At 46.0% G+C, this 19,706-nt stretch overlaps 1 protein-coding gene across 3 annotated transcripts; it reads right to left on the bottom strand.

Annotated features, from left to right (window-relative positions):
• Positions 1-826: 826 nt before the first annotated feature.
• LOC118208834 (transcription factor SPT20 homolog) lies at positions 827-19,043 on the bottom strand. 3 transcript variants are annotated; one of them, XM_035383756.1, is made up of 24 exons: positions 18,880-19,042; positions 18,337-18,448; positions 18,136-18,171; positions 17,930-18,055; positions 17,265-17,391; positions 17,014-17,117; positions 15,582-15,698; positions 15,436-15,489; positions 14,663-14,802; positions 13,240-13,396; positions 12,882-12,938; positions 11,850-11,921; positions 11,299-11,468; positions 11,171-11,203; positions 10,224-10,335; positions 10,017-10,122; positions 8,561-8,716; positions 8,072-8,372; positions 7,047-7,195; positions 6,211-6,266; positions 6,003-6,116; positions 5,399-5,504; positions 4,467-4,573; positions 827-2,820 (listed from the first exon to the last, which is right to left on the bottom strand). In XM_035383756.1, the coding sequence occupies exons 2-24, from the start codon at positions 18,367-18,369 to the stop codon at positions 2,689-2,691; spliced, it is 2,565 nt and encodes an 854-aa protein (XP_035239647.1). In that variant the 5' UTR covers positions 18,370-18,448; positions 18,880-19,042; the 3' UTR covers positions 827-2,688. The 3 variants fall into 3 exon arrangements, with proteins under 3 accessions (XP_035239647.1, XP_035239648.1, XP_035239646.1); XM_035383757.1 differs by lacking the exon at positions 4,467-4,573; XM_035383755.1 differs by lacking the exon at positions 827-2,820 and having other exon boundaries at positions 3,909-4,573; positions 18,880-19,043.
• Positions 19,044-19,706: the final 663 nt, after the last annotated feature.

A 19,706-nucleotide genomic window follows, 5' to 3' on the forward strand; every position in this document is an offset into this window, starting at 1 on the left:
GCTTACGGGTGTGGTTTATGGTGCCATTTCAGTGGTGTGCCGGTGCCCAGACCGTGTCGGCGCCCTCTAGAGGTGACGGCCCTGCAGGACAGCACATTATTGTTCAGAGAGCTGCCCAGAGATGCTATTTATTTGATAAATCACTTTATTTGCAGTTCACAATCATCTTCATGTTAGCTTTATTAGTTCCCCCTTACGTGAAATGGTCTGATTTACAGTTTTTAATCATTGTCACCTTTCCACTGATTAGTTTTTTTTATGATGTGAAATTGGCCGGTTTATCTTTTTCGTAGACAGGGTCTCTATGTGTGTTTGTGTGTATGTGTGACCATGTGTGCCGTAGGTCATTTCTCCCACTACAAGGCTTGTTTTCTCAATCACAGACATGAGGGGCATCAGTCCAAAACACTCAATAGCTCCATTACACAATGTCCACATCATGAGGTCTTTTTTATCTTAAAAAATAAGACCTTTGACAGGCTTTCAGAAGGTTCTCTTCCCTGTAATGCCTCCCTGAAAATGTCTTGATTTAGTGCCTAAAATAAATTCTCCGGTAAAAAAAGAGAATGGAAGCAGTTTATGTACGCATTGGACCAAACACTGGAAGACCAAATGATTTCCAGCACTGACTGCATCTCAAGTTTCTTTTGAACAGTCATTATGAAGCTATATTATTAAACTAAAATAAATCAGGCATATAATATTCTATTTGAGTAGTGGCTAAATAAGACTGTAGTAGTTTGTGTGTACATTGTTTCTTTTTTTCGTGCCGGAGCTCCATCAAGTTCTCCATGGCTCTCTTGTAGGAAAGAAAGTTTTCCACTGCTAAAAACACACACACAAAAAAGACTTTTAATAGAACCACTTAAATAACACACTGCCACCTAGTGGATTTTTTTTTTTTTTTTTAAGTTACACATCAGGAGCAAATCCAAGCACCTCTTTAGTCGGGAGGGGACACGTCTGCGGCTAAAACCGGAAGCATGGTTACGCGGATTCTCTCCCGGCACCCTGCGATCTCGCAGATCACCGCAGCCACAGCTCAGCGCTCACAGCATGATGTCATAAATTCATTCTCCAGGTCTGGAGTGTTCCGCACTATGAAAAAAACCGCGTGGAGTTTTTTCCCCTCAGTGAGTCAGAAACAGCTCATTTCATTCAACTTAGGACTTCAGCTTGACCGTAGCGTTTAATGTTCCGAAGCCGTGGAACATCCAGCGCGTGTTCCAGGTGCAGAAATACACCTGCGCGGGCCGGGTTTGCAGGAGACGAGTTAGGGAGTCGTTTCAAAACAAAACGGCGGCTGACCCGTTTTCGGCTTAATTTACGACGTGTGATTTACAGTGATTAATTACCAACAAGCTTTGTGCGCAGGCTGATGTGTTCATAATAACGGTTGTGGTTTCTGCACAACGTCATTTCTTTGATGGTTCAGTTATTGTAGGTCCTGCGGTCGGGTTTCGGTGCAGACTGACTGCTGCCGAGCTCACGCTGCTGAGACTCCACAAAGAAGTGACGTTGATGTCAAAACCTGACCCTGCCAGGGCTGTCTGTGTAGCTGGCAGTCCCCCAGAGTGGTACAAATCTAGCCAAACCTACCACAGAGGGGGAGAGCAACACCCAGTCCATGTTACACGGCTGGTTCCTCTGGTGCCCGCAATCCGCACCTTCTCCAGACACACAGGATGTTAACTCCTCCAGCCCAGTGACTGACAGCGATACGGACACCATCACACAACCCGGTTACTTCTGACATGTAATTCAATGATGCTTTCATTACAGTTACACTACTGCGGTTTTTCTCAAAGACACCAATTACATCAAAGCCAACGCAGTCCCATGTACTGTTGGTGCCCATATCACAAACTCCCTTCCTTTTAACAAACATGGAGGTTTTGCTCTGGTGAGAAACATCAACGCTGCATAACAGAGTAGGGCCATAAGAACAGAGAACCAATAGTGCAGCAAGCTAGCCAAGACGCTTTTCGTTTTTCCTAAAAGTGGCATTTGTATTTTTCCACACAGTCAGTGTGTACACATTTACTTCCCTTATCGCAATAAAATGGCTGACGAACAACCGTTACATAAATTCACATTTGTGGCCCAAAAGTGTCCAGCACACACACACACAAACAGGTCTTACAAACACACTTTCGCTCTCGCGAATGAAACATTAAGCCTTAAAAATGGCTGCATTAAAATGCAAACGATGTACAAGATTGCACATTAAATAACGTCCCGTATTTGACAAGATCAGTGAAAGTCACCCCCGTGCCTAAAACCCATCGGTCTCTGGACACGATCATCAAGGGCGTGGGTACAAGTTTGATTTTTTAAAAACACACACTCCATATTCACAGAATTAAATGACAAAGAGAGTCCTCCAACAGATATCACCACACACTGTGAAGAAGTAAAAAAAACATTTCTCTCTTCCAGATCCTCCCGTTTGGCTTCCTAATATGGACATCCTGTTTCTGGCCAATCCAGTCCAATGAACACACCTTCTCTCAGCTACACAAAAATTTAAATAGTATTTAAATAAAAAGATTATTTTAAAAAATTCTTAGGTTCTCGTGTGACTGATGTGTCAGATGCCCTGCAAAAGCAGGTACAGAGGACTGTGAGGGGACAAAGTCTTCAAGGGGAGAAAAGCCAGAGTCCTTGCGTGGCGGCTCGCGGTAAAGTTCACGACTTGGAGAAGGCGTGCGGCGTGCTGCGTTTCCTCTTACTTCTTGGTTGGCTGGCGGTAGGTTGCCGCGGCAGCGCCGCCTGAGCCCCCGCTGCCACCATGGCCATTTGGTGCTGCAAGAATCGCAACTGAGAAGCGGTGGAAGAGAGAGAAGGGCATGATTGAATCACGAAGCGCTGAGATACGACAGCTTATAAGAGAAACTGGAATGAGTAACGGGTAGGACGACTGTGAGGGTGTAGGGTGGAGTAAGGAGAAGGGGCTCAAGAACAAACAAAAATGAATCAACAAAACAACATAAAAACATAGGAGTGTTTGATGAACGAGAGGTCAAAGGGTAACGAATCCAAGCTCAGACATGAATAGTCAAGCAACACCAGAGGCACATATCTGCTACCAGCCCAGGCATGTTTCCTGTCCACCATCAAAGACAAGCCGGCATGTGTTGGTCTGCACACACATGCCTGTACTGCACTCATGTGCTGTTCTACACACACACACATACAGTACTCATGTTCTGGTCTACACAAATATAACCAAACTGTACTCATATGCTGGTCTACACACACACACACGCCCGTACTGTGCACATATGCTGGTCTACAAACACACACACACACACACACACACACCCGCACTGCACTCATGTGCTACTGGTCTACACGCACACACACCCATACTGTACTCATGTGCTGGTCTACAAACACACACACACACACACACGCACGCACACACACACACACACCCACACTGCACTCATGTGCAAAGAATTCAGTAAGTCAGCAACCTCAGTTCAAAGCTCACTCATCACGCCACTGAGTGTTCCTCCTGTGTTATTAAACGGGTTTGTGAGGAGAAAAGAAGGGAGATTAAGAACCAGCTTTAGATGAGAAAAAAAGTCTAATAAGTGAAAACATGCATGTACAACCAAAAGAGATTTCAGAGTGGATTATAGTTGTGACAGCTAAAAAAAAGTGTATGGATTTAACATCTTGACAGTTCAATTCCATGTTTTCGTAAGTGTTTGCAGTGTTAACAGAGAGGCTGAATTAATTTTGGATACGATGCGTTTCTGCTCTGAATGTGATGCATCTTTGGAAATTAGTCAGCACTTTGAAAGCGACGCCACAAGCACTCTTTGAATACTGGTTTAAAAATAAAATAAAAAATGGAGTGGCATTCAATACTCCCATTTAACAGGGACGCATTCATAATGTCACAGGGAGGGTTTTTAATCTTCAGCACAGATGCACGTATACATGCTAAATACAAAAGTATGAGCACACAAGGACATGAAGAACAATCATAAAACGCCAACAGCCTCCAACTCAAAAATAAAGGACCACTTTATTTATTTATTTATTTGTGCTGTGTGCCAATTTGGCTAATAATTCTACACACAGACATGTTATTTTATCGTACTGAATATGTTGAGTGGATGAGGCGAATGTTGTTACTGTTCTACATATATAGACACGTTCTGTTGGATATGTTGAGTGGATGAGGCTAACGTTGTTACTATCCTACACAAACAGACATGTTGTGTTGGATATGTTGTGTGGATGAGGTTAACGTTGTGGCTATCCTACACATATAGACATGTAGACATGTTGTGTTGGATATGTTGTGTGGATGAGGTTAACGTTGTAGCTATCCTACGCATACAGACACAATGTATTGGTGGCGTGGAGCAGATGAGGCTAATCTGGCTACCGATCCTACACACGTGTTGCATTGGGTTGGATGAGGGTTTTAAGGGAAGCTGCTGGATTACTTGTATCTGCTGCTGGTGCTGCTGCTGTAAAGCTGGAGAGAGCTGGAGCCCCGGCGCTGGCAGGCCGGGCCCGGAACTTTCCAGGGCACAGCCCAGCTGGGACAGCACTAAGGGGGTGGGGGTGGGGGGAGGGGGAGGGGGAGGGGGAGGGGGGGTGGGCGGAGCAAAGGGGAGGGGGAGGAGTCATCATTAAAAAGGATGGAAAACAAGGTCGGGGGGGAAAAAAAGGACAGCAAAGCACAAAAGAGGGAAGAAGAAGTAAGAGGAAAACAAGCAAAAAAAAAAGAAAAAAAGGAACTACCGCTCTACATTAATGTCTGTGGAAGAGTGACTGCACTAGTGTAGAAACACAGAGATGAAGAAACAAGTATCTTTTCTTGGTATCCCGTGTCCCTGTATTTCTGTGAAACAATCTAAAATTGTGTCATTTACTGACTGCAATTTACTGTCCAGCACTTGATGTTCTTTGAAGAGGAGGCATCTGACAGCCTAATATATAATGAAATATCACAGAGAGGTAATTTGATTGCGCAGAGTAATTTAAAAAGACAAAGGCCCTTGTCAGAGCAGGATCTGAACACAGAACAACGAAGGCTCTCTGATGAGATCTGTCATTTTTCATTTCCTCTTCAGGAATCTGCCAGACTTTTTTTTTTGGCTTTTGAGAATCTTTCTCAGAATCTTGACTTAATTCACACTCAGGAGTTTGGATTCTTACGCAAAGAGACACGGGGGATGCTCATATAAGCACATGATCCAAAAGTGAACTAGGGGACAGTCTGACACAACACACGCAATTGCCAAGGAATGGAAAAATAATAATAATAATTAAAAAATGAAATTAAACCATTTCTGCAGTTTTACATGTTTCTTTTACAGGGTGCTATTGCAGGTGTGGATGGGCAAGAGCTGGTCAGTGATTGGACGTTTACCTGCTGCCTGAGGGGACATGAAGCCACCCACTCCCGTCAGGTTTATCACTGCTGTCTGCTGATTGGTCAGGCCCTGGTCCGGCCCGCCCACACCATGGTCAGATGTCTGGAGGGGTCAGAAAGAGATTGACCTTGCTCAAGGGGGCTTGCGTCAGAAAGTCATGTGTCATCAGTAAACAAGATTTCATCTGTGTCAGCGGGTGTGTGGGTTAGAAGGCAGCCACGCAGACTCCTCCCACACGGCAGCTGTGGCGAAAAGACGGAATGTTGAAAATGTAACCCGCACTGCTCACTGGCTCCCCCTGCTGCTGGGAGGTGGAGAAGGACGACTGGATGCGTGCGTGGGAGAGAGAGAGAGAGAGCGAGTGTGTGCATGTGTGTGTGTGTGTGTGTGTGTGTTTGCATACAGGAGAAACAGCTCACTGGCTCCATCTGCAGTGGTGAATGGAGCAGTGTACGCGTCCATTAGTGTATGTGCGCACATGCTTAGTCATGCTTATGTATGTGTAGGTACATGCGCATGCGTGCCTGGTTATTTCTGTGTTTGTGCACGCTTGTGGTTGTGTGCGCGTGCCTGCGCGTGCATTTATGAAAGCCTGCTCACCGGCTCCCCCTGCTGCTGGGGGCTGGAGGTGGCGGACTGGCTGCTGGACTGATGAGGGGAGAACTGGGACAGCTGCTGCTGCAGGGAGTTGAAGATGACGGGGCCGGTGGGGATCTGTGGCGGGGAGGACACCGGGAGAGGTCACATGACCCAAAGCGGGAAAGACACACCGAGACATGACGGATTGCACAGGAAACACCTAAATTACCTGGAGGAGATTCAAGGGGCTGAGGCCTGGGGCACTGCTCAAGCCGAACGGACTGCCTAGGGAAAGGAGCAAAGGTTCGATATTTATTTCAAACACACACATGTATGCACGCACACCCACACACCCACACACACACACACACACCAGGGTTCCCACTCATTTTAGGAAATCATTTTCCAGGACTTTTCAAGGACAGTTTCTATGACTTAGACTTACAGACATGAAACATGGACAATGGTAGCCCAAAGTCGGTGGTGGACCGGGGGGGTGGGGTGGGGGGGGGAGGGGAATTGTGCAAGTACCATAACCATTCAAAACTTTGTGCTGCCGTGTAATCTCAGCAGCTAATAAAAATGAGAAAAGCAGAGAAAAATACAGAAAAAATACAGAAAAATATGCAGCTCTCAGCTAATATGTCTCAGCTCTAAATATACTGTTTAATAGCTTGACCTAGCCTACAATTTTCCAGGACCTCACAAATATTTCCAGGACATTTAGAAAATTTTCTAATTTTCCAGGTGTTTTCCACTGAAAAACTAGTCAATAAATTTCCAGGTTTTCAAGGTTTTCCAGGACGAGTGGGAATCCTGACGCACACACTGTTCGAACCATAATGACTCCCCATGGAAAGGAAGCAATGGTATGATATTTATTTCACTATCAATATTTTCAGTCTTCAATCAAGACAACTACAGACATGCCAAGTTCACACACAGAAGCTTAATCCACCATAGTCAAATGACCTCATATGAGCAGAACATGTATTTCAGTACACGTAAAAGTGTTTTGGACATGTATGTCCTAGTTAATAATTTTTCGGGGGGCGTAGGGGGTACCTGCAGGGGTGGCTGACTGCATGGCGGGGAGAGTCCCAGACATCAGACCCCCAGGGGGCAGGATCCCGCTCAGGTTGATCCCCGAAGTGATGGGGGCGGGACCACAGCCCAGCATGGGGTTAGACCCACTCATCAGGGCCTGGGGACTACTGCACACACACACACACACATGCACGCACACACACACACGTGTACACGCACGCGCATACACACACACATACACACACACACACACACCCATGCACGCACACACACACACACACACGTGTACACGCACGCGCATACACACACACACACGCACACACACACACATGCACGCACACACACACACACGTGTACACGTACGCGCATACACACACACACGCATACACACACACACATCCATGCACACAGGTGCGTACATACATACACACGGCACAGGGACACCAGAGAAAAAAAAGGCACAGCAAATTCAGCAAGGCTGCCATACTGAGGGCATTAGCACACAGTGCGGCACAGGGACTTTATCCAAAACAACTCATTTTGTGAGCCTGGACCCTGACGTGCACAGGCAAGGGAAGAGAAGAGATGGGAATGGAGATGCCGGTCGAGGGAAAGCTATGGTCTAGCCCTGGCAGAGATAGAGAGAGAGAGCAAAAGAGGGAGAGAAAGAGGGAGGAAGGGAGGGAGAGAAAGAGGGAGGTAGACAGGGAGGGAGAAAGAGAGGGAAGAAGGGGTGGAAGAAGACAGAGAGAGAGGTAGGTAGGGACAGAGAGAGAGAGATTGGAAGGGAGAGACAGAGGTAGGGATGTAGAGAGAGGTAGAGAGATAGAGAGAAAGAGGAAGTGGGGTAAAGGAAGAGAGAGACAGAGATAGAGACAGAGATAGAGATAGAGATAGAGAGAGAGAGAGAGAGAGAGAGAAAGAGAGAGAGAGAGAGAGAGAGAGAGAGAGAGACAGAGAGAAAGAGAGAGAGAGAGAGAGACAGCGCACTGAGAAGCGTCCCCTCAGCGCCCGCTTCCTGCCCGCTGACGGGTTGCCCTCACCAGACGGAGCCCACCACGTTGATGAAGTTGAGGCCGGCGGAGCTGCTCATGACCGGGGGGGAGGAGCTACCGGTGGTGATGGAGGTGGCCATGGATGGCCGGGGGATGGTCATGACCGGCAGGGCCTGGCTGAGGCCCAATGGGGTGAGCAGGGCAGGCTGGGAAGGCAAGGCGGGGTCCTGGGGGGTGGGCGTGGCAGAGGGGGTGGTGGCAGGCATGGAGGTCTGGGTGTCGTGAGGGAGGGGCGTGGTGCAGGGGGTGTTGGTGGGGGTGGGGGTGGATGGCTTAGGTGTCCCCGATCCTGAGAAGATGGAAACAGAGAGAGAGAGAGAGAGGGAGAGAGAAAGAGAGAGAGAGTGATAAATGAGTATAGCGCTTTGTCCTCTCTATGGCAGAATCAGCGCGTGGCGCTAGCAGCTAAACTCAGAAGGGGAGCGGGTGGGTGCTGGGTGGTGGTGGGGGGGGGGGGAACCGCGCGGTCAAACTCACTTTGTGAAGACCCTACGGGGGAGAGGGCCGAGGAGGACAGCAGGCCGGCCTGGCAGACCTCCGCAGAGTGTTTCCGGGAGAGGGACGGGGGCTTGGATGGCGGCGGGGTCGTCGATTTCGGGCGGCTGCTGGGCGGCTGTGACCCGTGGGCGTTCCCTGCGCCGGAGAAAAGGGCCGAGAACAGAAGAAAAGAGGAAGAGGAAGAAGAAGAGGAATACCCTTCTGTAAAATCAACAGCTCACCTCGCAATTATCATTTCAAAAACAAAGCCCGAGTTGGAGCGGAGGGCTGCATGAAAAAAACGATCGGTAAGATTTATCGTCCGAAATGTCACAAAGTGCACTTTGCCTAAGCTTTAGTTTGATAGCTATAAAAATCACAACAAAGCCTCTTGGTTCCGCCCGAACACCCTCTTATTTTCTGTTGCTGTAAGCAATTTGTATTTCTGTGTTTTCTGTGCCGAGCATGCCGAGCCACACATCTTCCTGTGACGGACCATAAACCTGAAATCCTGAATCTTTCATCTTGAAAATGGTCTACGGCCATTTAAAAGCAATTCCCTGGGAAAGAATTCAGTTTCAAGTGCCGACAATTCACAGTAAATGGCCCTAACTGGTCGGATTTATAATAGTTTGGCATACCCGGCCAAGCACTTTTCCGATTGCTTTTAACGGGACAAAGCTATTTGCCTCCATCAATTCGGAAAGGCGCGCCATCGGACACGCACCCCCGTAACATTTCCAAACTGCCCCCACTCCTTGGCAAAGCTGCACAGCTGCGCAGTCACCGAGCATCCAGCAAGGCAGAGACTTCTTTTCACTGCGCAGTCCATCAGCCGAGCTGCGCAGTCGCTGTGCATCCAGCACCTGCGGCTTTTCACACCAGAGGGACTCAGGTGTTGGAGTTACCTGAAGCTTTTCAAACCTAAAAGGACTCAGATGTTGGAGTTACCTGAGGCTTTTTAAACCTAAAAGGACTCAGATGTTGGAGTTACCTGAGGCTTTTTAAACCTAAAAGGACTCAGATGTTGGAGTTACCTGAAGCTTTTTAAACCTAAAAGGACTCAGATGTTGGAGTTACCTGAAGCTTTATACACATGAAGGACTTAGGTGTTGACGTTACCTGAAGCTATTTACACATGAAGAACTCAGGTGTTGACGTTACCTGAAGCTTTTTACACATGAAGGACTCAGGTGTTGACGTTACCTGAAGCTTTTTACACATGAAGGACTCAGGTGTTGACGTTACCTGAAGCTTTTTACACCAGAAGGACTCAGATGTTGGTGTTACCTGAAGCTATTTACACACGAAGGACTCAGGTGTTGACGTTACCTGAAGCTTTTTACACATGAAGGACTTAGGTGTTGACGTTACCTGAAGCTTTTTACACATGAAGGACTCAGGTGTTGATGTTACCTGAAGCTTTTTACACCAGAAGGACAGGTGTTGACCTTACCTGAGGAACAGCCTCCTGACCCTGCAGGCGGTTTGCTGGCTGCAGGCCGGTGCTCCAGCCCCTTGCCCAACAAGGAGGGCTGAACCAGCATGGAGAGACTGTCCGTCTGTTCCAGAACGAAAAAAAAAAAACAGAAACAAATAAACAGACCTGCCAGCGGTCGACGGGAGTCAGACACGACGAGCTGGCACAGTCCGCCCGTCTCACCTCTGGTTCCGTCCCTGTGGGGCTTTGGCCTCCCGCACCTTCAGAACTGTGCAGCACCTTCACCTGACACTTCACATCCCTCTCATACACCTCCTTGTACTGGCTCAGGAATCTGCGACGCCAACAGCCGTTGCCAAGGGAAGAGGCAAAAGCAAAAACCGAAAATATCCATTATCGTCTTTTGTCAACATCAGTCACCGAAGAAACTTACACATTTAATCTTTTTCCTCAGTACATCTAGGATTTACCCTTCAGACACAAACTGCGATCATAATTCATAAACTCTGGCTGGCTTCCTGCTTACAAACAAAACAGGACCATTCATTTTCAGTGCATAAAGTAGTTACTTGCTTAGAAACAATTCACTTCACACACAGTGGCTTGCTTACCATATGCAGGCACTAAAAAGCACTTTAGGGGCTCAATGCAAAATATGCTAAAATATGTTCTATCAAACAGAAGTTACATTTCAGACGGTAGTTGAATCTATGTAGTAAGAAAGAGACAAAGTAATCCTTCATTTTGTGCTTTTCTGGAGCCTTTTAGTAGAAAAAAACAAGATACACGCTGCACATTCTTGTTCAGATATAGCATAGCGAGGCCAATGAGAAAAATTATTGCATATTTACAGCATTTAGAGTTTGCAACAACAAAAAAAAATCCCAAAAACAGGTATGGTTCAGAAAACCATTAATCTCCAGGAAAGTCTTTATATAAATGCTGACTCCCTGCGCTAGTGCAAAAATGAGATTTAAAAACTGAGCCATTCACAGGGTAAAGTGGGGGGGGGGGCGGCAGTTGGCTGCATATATTCGATATCTTCTTTGCAAATAAAAATCCTGACAGTTTTTTAACTACAGACTACTGGAACAGTTGGAAACACAGCACATTTGTTAGTAATGATAAATTGCTCACAATATAAAAAATAAAAAAAACGCAAAACTTACCGATCTGCATCAATTTTCGAGCCAATGAGGAAACTAAGAGAAAATGAGAAAGGAATAGGGTTTCAGCAGAACACGGTAGATAACGTGCAGAAAAACAGGGGAGAAAGGGGGGAAGAGGGGACACATACGGGGGGTGGATGAGATGCAGGTCGCTCCCCTCCTCCTCTTCTTTCGGCTCTTTGGTGCTGTATATCCTCCCGTACACCAGGGGGTCCCCCACAGACTGAAAGATGGTGACTTTCGTCTTCTGGACCTCATCGTCCACTTCTGATTCGAAAAGGTAGTCATCTTTCACTTCCTGCAGAGAGAGGGAGTGTATGACTCCACCAGGGGTGAGTGGGTTGTCGGAGGACTCCTCCTCAATGTGAAACCAACAAGACATTCGTAACCAGAGTGGAATTGCTGAGTCTCATCTTTGCTAGAGCAGAAAGCCTCCAAGACAGTCTAATCAAAAAATTTTATTTACCAGATGCACGTATTTCCTATGGAACAACCTTGGCCAAAAAAACTCAAAGACCCAGAAGTGCATGTTCAGCACATGGGCAGTGAAATAACATTCCTCTCTGCTGAAGGTTATTTTCCAGAGCTGAGCTGTCTCAGATCTGGCTGTGCCGTCGGGGGGGGGGGGGTGGGGGTGGGGGGGGGGTCCTTGGCTGTTGTGTCTGAACCAAAGCCTTACATGTGCAGGCCAGACACTAGGCTGCGACTCCTCCAGCGTAACGGACTCCTCCATCACAGCATACTTCTCCACCTGCAACCAGAGCCAACATCCGGTTAGGCACAAGAATGAATCTATTTGTCATTCTGCAACGCACATCTGCTAGCGGTATTAGCGAGGGGGGAGAAAAAAAAAAATGAAGCCTTCATGTTTATCAAATCAAGCTGACTAGATCACTGGTCCCAATTAAATCCAGCAGAGATAGACAGACGGACACCCTAAACCGGACCGTGAGATCAGAGGACGGCTTATCTTTAGCGCCATCACACCCTTAAATCACGCCGTGACATTTTAGTACTCGGGATCAATGAGTTCATCCCCCAAAAGAAACTGCTTAGTTTAGGGATATGCATGATGTATGCCTTCAAGGGCATCTGCTGCGCTAGGGAGCGTCTGGTGATGCTGACGTGTGCTCCAATGCCGCGGTTAGTCGCTGACGGAGCGCGGCTGGACCAGGAGGCTCATGGGAAGCGGCGTCTCCGGAGAAAGAACAGCGCAGGCCGCGGGGAGCCCCCCCCCCACCCCCCCACCCCCCCGCAGCTGACCTCGCGGAAGTGAAAGGCCGGGGGAAATCTTTCATGGTAAATTGCAGTATGTGATCTCATGAACCGAGGTCAAAGGCCCCGCCCATCCCGCCGCACAGAAGAAGTGAATCTGGTTTAATCTACGCGGGGGACGACATCGCGACCCGTGCGGACTCTCCTGAAATGAGAGAGCCAGGTTTGGGGGGGAAGGGTGAAGCCGACACAGAAATGACAGACAAACAAGTGTGGAGGAGAGGGTGGGGTAAACAAGGCGGGGGGGGGGGGGAAGAGAGAGAGCGACAGAGAGAGAGAGTGAGAGAGAGAGAGAGAGAGAGGGAGAATAGGGGGCAAAAACAGTGAGAGAAAGCATGCAATAGAGAGAGAACATGCAAGAGAGATATGCAGCAGAGGTATACTGGATGGGTGATACTCATAACTCAGGAGGCAATCCACACCAAGGCAGACTCACATCAACATGAGCCGGGGCATTGAGCTGGCAGATGTTCTGTTTCCATGTGTCCACGTACTGTCAGAGAGAGAGAGGGAGAGAGAGAGAGAGAAAGGGGCAGAGATATTCCCCATTATTTACACACTTCCTTATTACTCAGCAATTCACAAATAAACTCTTAAGAGCAAAAACCAACAGAACCACAACAATCACAACAAACGAAACCCAAATACATTTTAAAAAATCACCCCTCCCCTCCTCCAAAAAGAAAACTCATTTTATAAACAGACAGAGAGATCTGTGAGCCTGAGAGGAATTTGGCGGGAAATCTCTGAGGCGGCCCCGACGGCCGTGATTGGGCGGGGAGGAGGGGACTCACGTTCCCGGCCCTGGAGATCTTGAGGTCCACGGAGGGCGCCGGCTTCCTGTCCCTCCTCTTCTGCAGGTAGTCGTACAGGAGCAGCGGAGGGGGCGTGGGGGAATGGGACAGCTCCTGCAGTCTGTTCAGAGCGGCCCTGGAATGTCTCTTAAAACACCTGGGGGGGGGGGGGGGGGTGGGTGACCAGGACAGGGGTCTGTGAGCTGAGAGAAGCCCTTAGCAGGCCTCAGTTTTTTTTAAATAGCAAATAAAAACTTAAAAGCATAAATCTGGATGTTCAAAACATCTGAGGGAGAACAAATAGCTCCACGGCACACCGCATGATCACTCCCTGTACGTCGATAAACTGACAGGAGGAAAACAACTGCATATTACACAATACACCAGATGCAATTCCAACCTCATCTTGGCCTTGGGTAATGTAAAACAGCACAGGACTACAATGCAGGAATATGAAAATAAATAAAACACAAAAGAAATGTCTCACTTTCCTGAATTTCCAGCTTGGCAAGCAAATATGAACACCTTTCTTGTAGTCACATGTATACTATCAATTGACACCATTCTGGGTGAAACCATATTGAAATGTACCTGTAATTTGAACTCATGCTGAAGTTATGTTTTCTTTTTCTCCTCTATTCTTCTTCTAAAGGGTAATGTCAGTGTTGATATACAGCATTCAATTCCTTTCATTTTATACAGCAGATGTCCCTTTTGACAGCCTTTATGTTTAAAGGGCTATGAGCATAATGTAATTTGAAACACTTTTGTGACCTGTTTCTATCTACCAAAAGTATACCGCACCTGATCACCTGTTCAACGTTTGAATTTTTATTCCTTTTAACACAACAGCTTAGTACCGATCAGCAAAAGGGGAGTGATCATGCTCACTGTGCATTATGGGACTTGAGGACAAGAAGACTGAAGCAAATGGAGTGCACTCGGTTACAACTAAAACGTAGTAGTAGTCAGTCAGGACAGCCACGTATACATGCCTTGAAAGCTCACATGGAGATTGGAAAAAGTGAACGTAAATGTTATATTATGCTGTATTAATAGAGCACATTCATCAAGGGGGGGAGGGGACAGGAATAAACCAAACTGGAATAAATCACAGCGGGAGTAAATTATGAAAAGAACAGATTTCCATGCTGTGAATCCAGTTTCCCGCTTTTCATTGGCGAACGCTATGAAACAGCACGGAGCGGAAAATCATATTCAATCTTAAGATTTCCAACGAAGCTACCCTCCGTACTCCTACCTACACGCGCTGGTTTCCGACTCTCGGCTGACGGGGGCGATCGAAAGCGTACGCGCAACGGCAGGAGACGTTTACCCGAACATAAACCAGTTACCTTGAGGCCCGAACAAAAACACACACACACACACAGATGTCTCGTTCGAGGGTGTAATCGCGCTCCACCTTCTCATGGAGTGCGTGTTCATCTTCTGCTTGTTGTAGAGCAGCCGGTTGGCGGCGCAGGCGACGGAGACGGACGGCTCCAGGCACAGCGGCTCGGCGGTCGCCAGGATCAGCTGGCTCTCCAGCTGCAGCTTGTCGTCCTGCGGGAGAGTCCAGATAAAAGGCGCCGTTCAAGAAAACCGCCACGGACGCCTCTCGCCACCCCGAGACGCGGGTCTGACGGCGTTTAACGGGCTAGGTCTGGCGCTGAACGGTCTGGTTTACTTGGCACCGACAGCACTGCGATATGACCACATCTCGTCTCCTCCACCAATCCGGTCAGGAGCCAGCTTGAGACCATTACACATCCTAAGGGATTGCCTATCCAAGATGACGCTTTATGTTTACAGTCGCGATTATTGGCATCGACAGCACAGCCATATATGGCCATGCAATGTCTGGCCCAGCGTACTTCTCCACCAATCCAGTTAGGAGCCAGCTTCATATCATATCCATCATTACACATCCTAAGGGATGCTTATTCATGCTAATAATTAACGTTTACAATGTAAACAGAATGTGAGGCTGACATTCCTCCCTATAATCGGTTACAAAAATTGAAGTAAACGTGTCCTATTGTTCCTCCAGATGGCAGAGTTTGAATTGAGAAGGAACATATAAAATGTAACATGACCAAAGAAGCTGACGTCCTTCTAACAGCGATGAGTGCGTAGCGTCAGCTGGACGGAAAAGGACATCAAAAGAAAAAAAAAAACAGGTGAGCCTGTCCTCACCTGCGTCCATTTGTGGCTGTCGCTCGTCATAGCGTGGACATCACAGATCAAGGTCTGCGGGGGTACGAAGAAGAGAACTGTGATGGTGGATTTGGTACACTCACACTGCACTTTAACTCAACGAGGAAACGAGCCCGTAACTTCACCTGCATGGTGGGCTTCAGCAGGACGTGGTGGCTCTGGTACACGGGCATTTTGGTGTTCCCGGACTGGCGGTAGTCCCGCACCTCCGCGATCACACACCCACAGTGGAAGATGTTCACCTGCATGCATGGGGCACATTAGACAGGGAAAAACGCAGTCAAGCTAAAATGCTCCATGACATCACAGCCAGCATCTTATTCCTGCACCGTAAAGACCAAAAATATTCGCAATAGCTTGAAGGGAACAGTTCCCCTGACAATCGAATTTATGATGCTAAATAAATATCTTGGCTTCATTGTGCATGCGACTTTCCCTTTACAAAAAAAAAAAAAAATTAAATAAAATGAAACATAAAATAAAATTTGTGACTCAATAAAATCAACACTGTGGTCAGAATTGCATAGCGTTACTTCAGAAATAAAACTGTAGCTCGGGTTGTTTGGAGCTAGATGTGAAACTAGGAGGTGACGTAACTGCTCAAGGGTGTGATTTCATTGAGGAAAACCAAAACCACAGAGAGCTAGTCAAGGTCTGTCGGTCTTGACGCCTTTTCAGTGATGGTCCTCCAAAACAATAAAAGCAAAAGCACTCAAATTCAACTGTAAAAACAAACTGCTGAAAAAGACCTCTGAGCTGGGGTTGTAGGGTCTAGTGAAGTCAGAAATGTCCCCTTGCTTCTGCTTATTCCCGTATGAAAACTGATGAAAACCCTGATACCATACAGGAATAAACGGAAAAGGATATACGATGACTGCATTCTCCATCATGCCAATCAGTTCCCCTGCTACATGTGAACAATACAAAACTGCTACCGAAAAGATGCAACGTGAAACCAGCTGAAGTCATAAAATGGAGTAACCAAACAAACCTGAATTTACTTGGGTTCATTTTCAATTAATCAGAACCTAAACTGTAAAAGAGTTTATTCTTTAATGCACCAGCATGTGAATTGCTTCAAGTGAACTTCGAAAGTTCCCTCTTACTAATTGTAATCCCACGCCGACTAATCCATTTTTATGGAAGGGATTTACAAGCGCAACTCAGGTACATCATGAAGTTCAAGGACAGAAGAGTTTTCTCTGAGGACAATCTTATTGTGAGGCTAAGTCCCCTGCCCCCTCTCTCTCATACACCTCACGCAAGCACAGAACATGCATGCGCACACACACGTGCACACACGCAAGCACACAAAATTTAAAAAACAGCATGGCATATCAATTAAAATATGATTGCATACATTACCAGACAGTTTTCACTCCAGCATGGCAGGCAAAGACAGATTTAACTAATGACTTTCCACACTGTTTTTTTTTTTATAGCTATTAAATTTTAACCCCGTAGACTCCAGGTTCTACGTGACGGCTCTACACTCTTACATGTGTTTAGCGTGGGGATGAGGGATTACTGCAATGCCACTGGAATTCTGTCTCTCACCTGTGATTTCTCCAGAAGGTCCACCAGGACAGGGGGAAGTTCTTCAGCATCCAGGTACTCCAGCAACTCCCCCTCCTCGTACGGCAACCGGATTGTCTCTGAGTCTGTCCGTGCAAGCAATGTGCAAAATAAAAAAAAATGAAAAAAAGGAATAATAAATGTTTTTTGTAACAATGATCAAAGCTTTATCAAAAAATATGCAAACACCAATAATTCCAAGTTCAATGCCATTGGTAGTAAATGTGACTTACCACTTCCATTTTTCCCCCTGAGTTTCAAAGAGTAGCCCTCGTTTCCTGGATACAGGTTGACCACCAGACAGGACACTGATTCTTGTGAGGCCAGCTTCTCCAGGAGGTTCACGTTTCTCCTCAGTTTCTATGTGAACGGGTGTAATTATGAGACCTTACAGCAAAAGGCTATGCGTTAAATAAACAAGACAATGCCAACCAAGATCTTTTTCTTGACCTTTTTGCTTATACTTTTTGGAAGAATTTTCATTCAGAGACCCATGAATGTTTACCACTAATAAAGCAATAAAAAAAATTAAATAATTTGTTTTATTTGGACAATGAATGCAGTCCCAGGGTCATATCCTTCAACCACAATCCAAACCTGCATACCACTTCACGTAAAAAGTGGATCCTGGTCCAGGATCAGTTTTAAGAGCATAAATTATATTAAAAATGAAAAATATATATTTTGAAAATAAATAAATTTAAATAACAAAAAACATGGCCATAGAGCTTTGCAAAGTCACAAAAATCAGCAAATAACTCATTATAGCTCATTAGTTCTGTCAACGTTTCTTTGCTTTTAATCATTTTTGGTCCTTAGTTTTATTTTTCAAGAGATGTGGGAACCCGGGACTTTTCGACTTAGATTAATATTTTAGAAATGACATAAACCAGGTTACCTTTAACTCTGGCTCCTTCTCACATTCTTCAGTGTACAGTTCGTACAGCTTTTGATACAGAGACTTCCTCCCACTAGATGGAATTCTCTTTTTGGCCGGCCGCTGACGGGCACTCTCCACAATGTACTGGATCAAAAGTTGAGGGGAAGTTAATTTTGTAATACCGGATATGCTATGCAGAACGACTGACACAAATTAATACTCACCTCTGCCCGATCCAATGCACATTCCAAAGCCTGTTGCTGAATGACAAAAATACACAATTAGGTTGGCACTATCATTCCATTCTTGCCCAGGAAAAACGTCCGAACAGCGAATCAACATGCAAGAAAATAACTCTGTGCGTCAAGGCTTTACAAGGGCCAATAACATCAGGTTCGAGTGACAAGCATGACTCTTAGTCTTACCATTGCGGAATGAAACCAGTAACGTTTTATCATTGTTCTTCTGTCATCGCCATCTGTCTCCCATCTGACCCATGAAGAGCACACGGTGACACCAATCCAGCAAGTGCATTGTCTGTGCAATTTAAAACACAACACGTATTCAGAAAACAGTTAAGTTAACCGAAATATCTACTAACATTTTGTATCCAACACAATTATTAGATCGGTACTTGCAGTAAACCAGCTAGCAAGTCAGCTCGTTCTGATTTGACAACATTACCTAGCTAATGTGATGCGTTCCAAATGACAATGGGCAGCTAACGAGAAGGTTGCAAATGTGTTAACGTAACCATTCTGCAAGCACATGGAATTTGGACGAGCGTTAGATAACTACTGGTACGTAACTAACGTTAAATTAGCAAGATGTTTAAAATGGTAACACCAGCTAACTATCTTGGCCGCTCATTGTATTTTCTAAACCAATGTCATCTAGCAAGCCCGCTAGCTAACGGTAGATGACACATTGAGCTTGCAGCATTCCCAAAGAATCGGAATGTGACTTGCCTTTTACGAAGCAACCAATAAGTCAATCACAACAGATCACACAAAATTCAGACCAGCTAGCTAATATGCGGTTGGTATGTTCATTCCCTTATACTTGTGCTCTTACAGAAGCCATTTTCTTGCAAAATGACAACAAAAGGTGTGCTTCCGTTATGTGGGCGGAGAATAAAGGAGGCCGGGACGCAGTTCTTTGGTTTGATAGGCTGACTAAATGATTATGTAATTTCCTTAGCAACTGCTTAACGACTGTGCTCCAATGTTCTGCCTCCACATCCAGTCCGTCCAGTGTTTGAGTTTTTAGGACTAGTGGCTGCCCAGAGGTTTTCCCGTCGTTGTGTTATTCAGCGTTTCAGCTTATGATCATTGGAGCTTTATATGCTGACTCTAAAAGTCAGTTAATTCCATTAATGTAGGCCACGCACACACACTCACGCACGCACACACACACACACACACACTCACACACACACAGATTTACCCATATTTTTCCACACATGAACTTCACAATGAATTAATGTAAAATGCTGGTTTCAGTGACAGATCAATAAAAGGTTAAATATGGGACGCGTTTTCTTTATGGTTGCAATAGAGCATTATGGAAACTTTAAATCTTACAGATCTGTCAAGTGTCGGTCTCCATCAGTATCAATAACAGTTGTGTAATTCTGTTGCCATCTGAATTGTTATCAAGGGTATTTATTTCTTGGACAGTGTGTCACTGTTGCACATTAATCTGAGAAAGGAGGACAATGCAGAGTAGATCTTTGGGATTTTCATGTCAGTAAAAAATAAAATAAAAAAGAAATAATTCATTTTTGAAACCAAAA

This window comes from Anguilla anguilla, chromosome 12, assembly GCF_013347855.1.
Source record: "Anguilla anguilla isolate fAngAng1 chromosome 12, fAngAng1.pri, whole genome shotgun sequence".
NCBI lineage: Eukaryota > Metazoa > Chordata > Actinopteri > Anguilliformes > Anguillidae > Anguilla > Anguilla anguilla.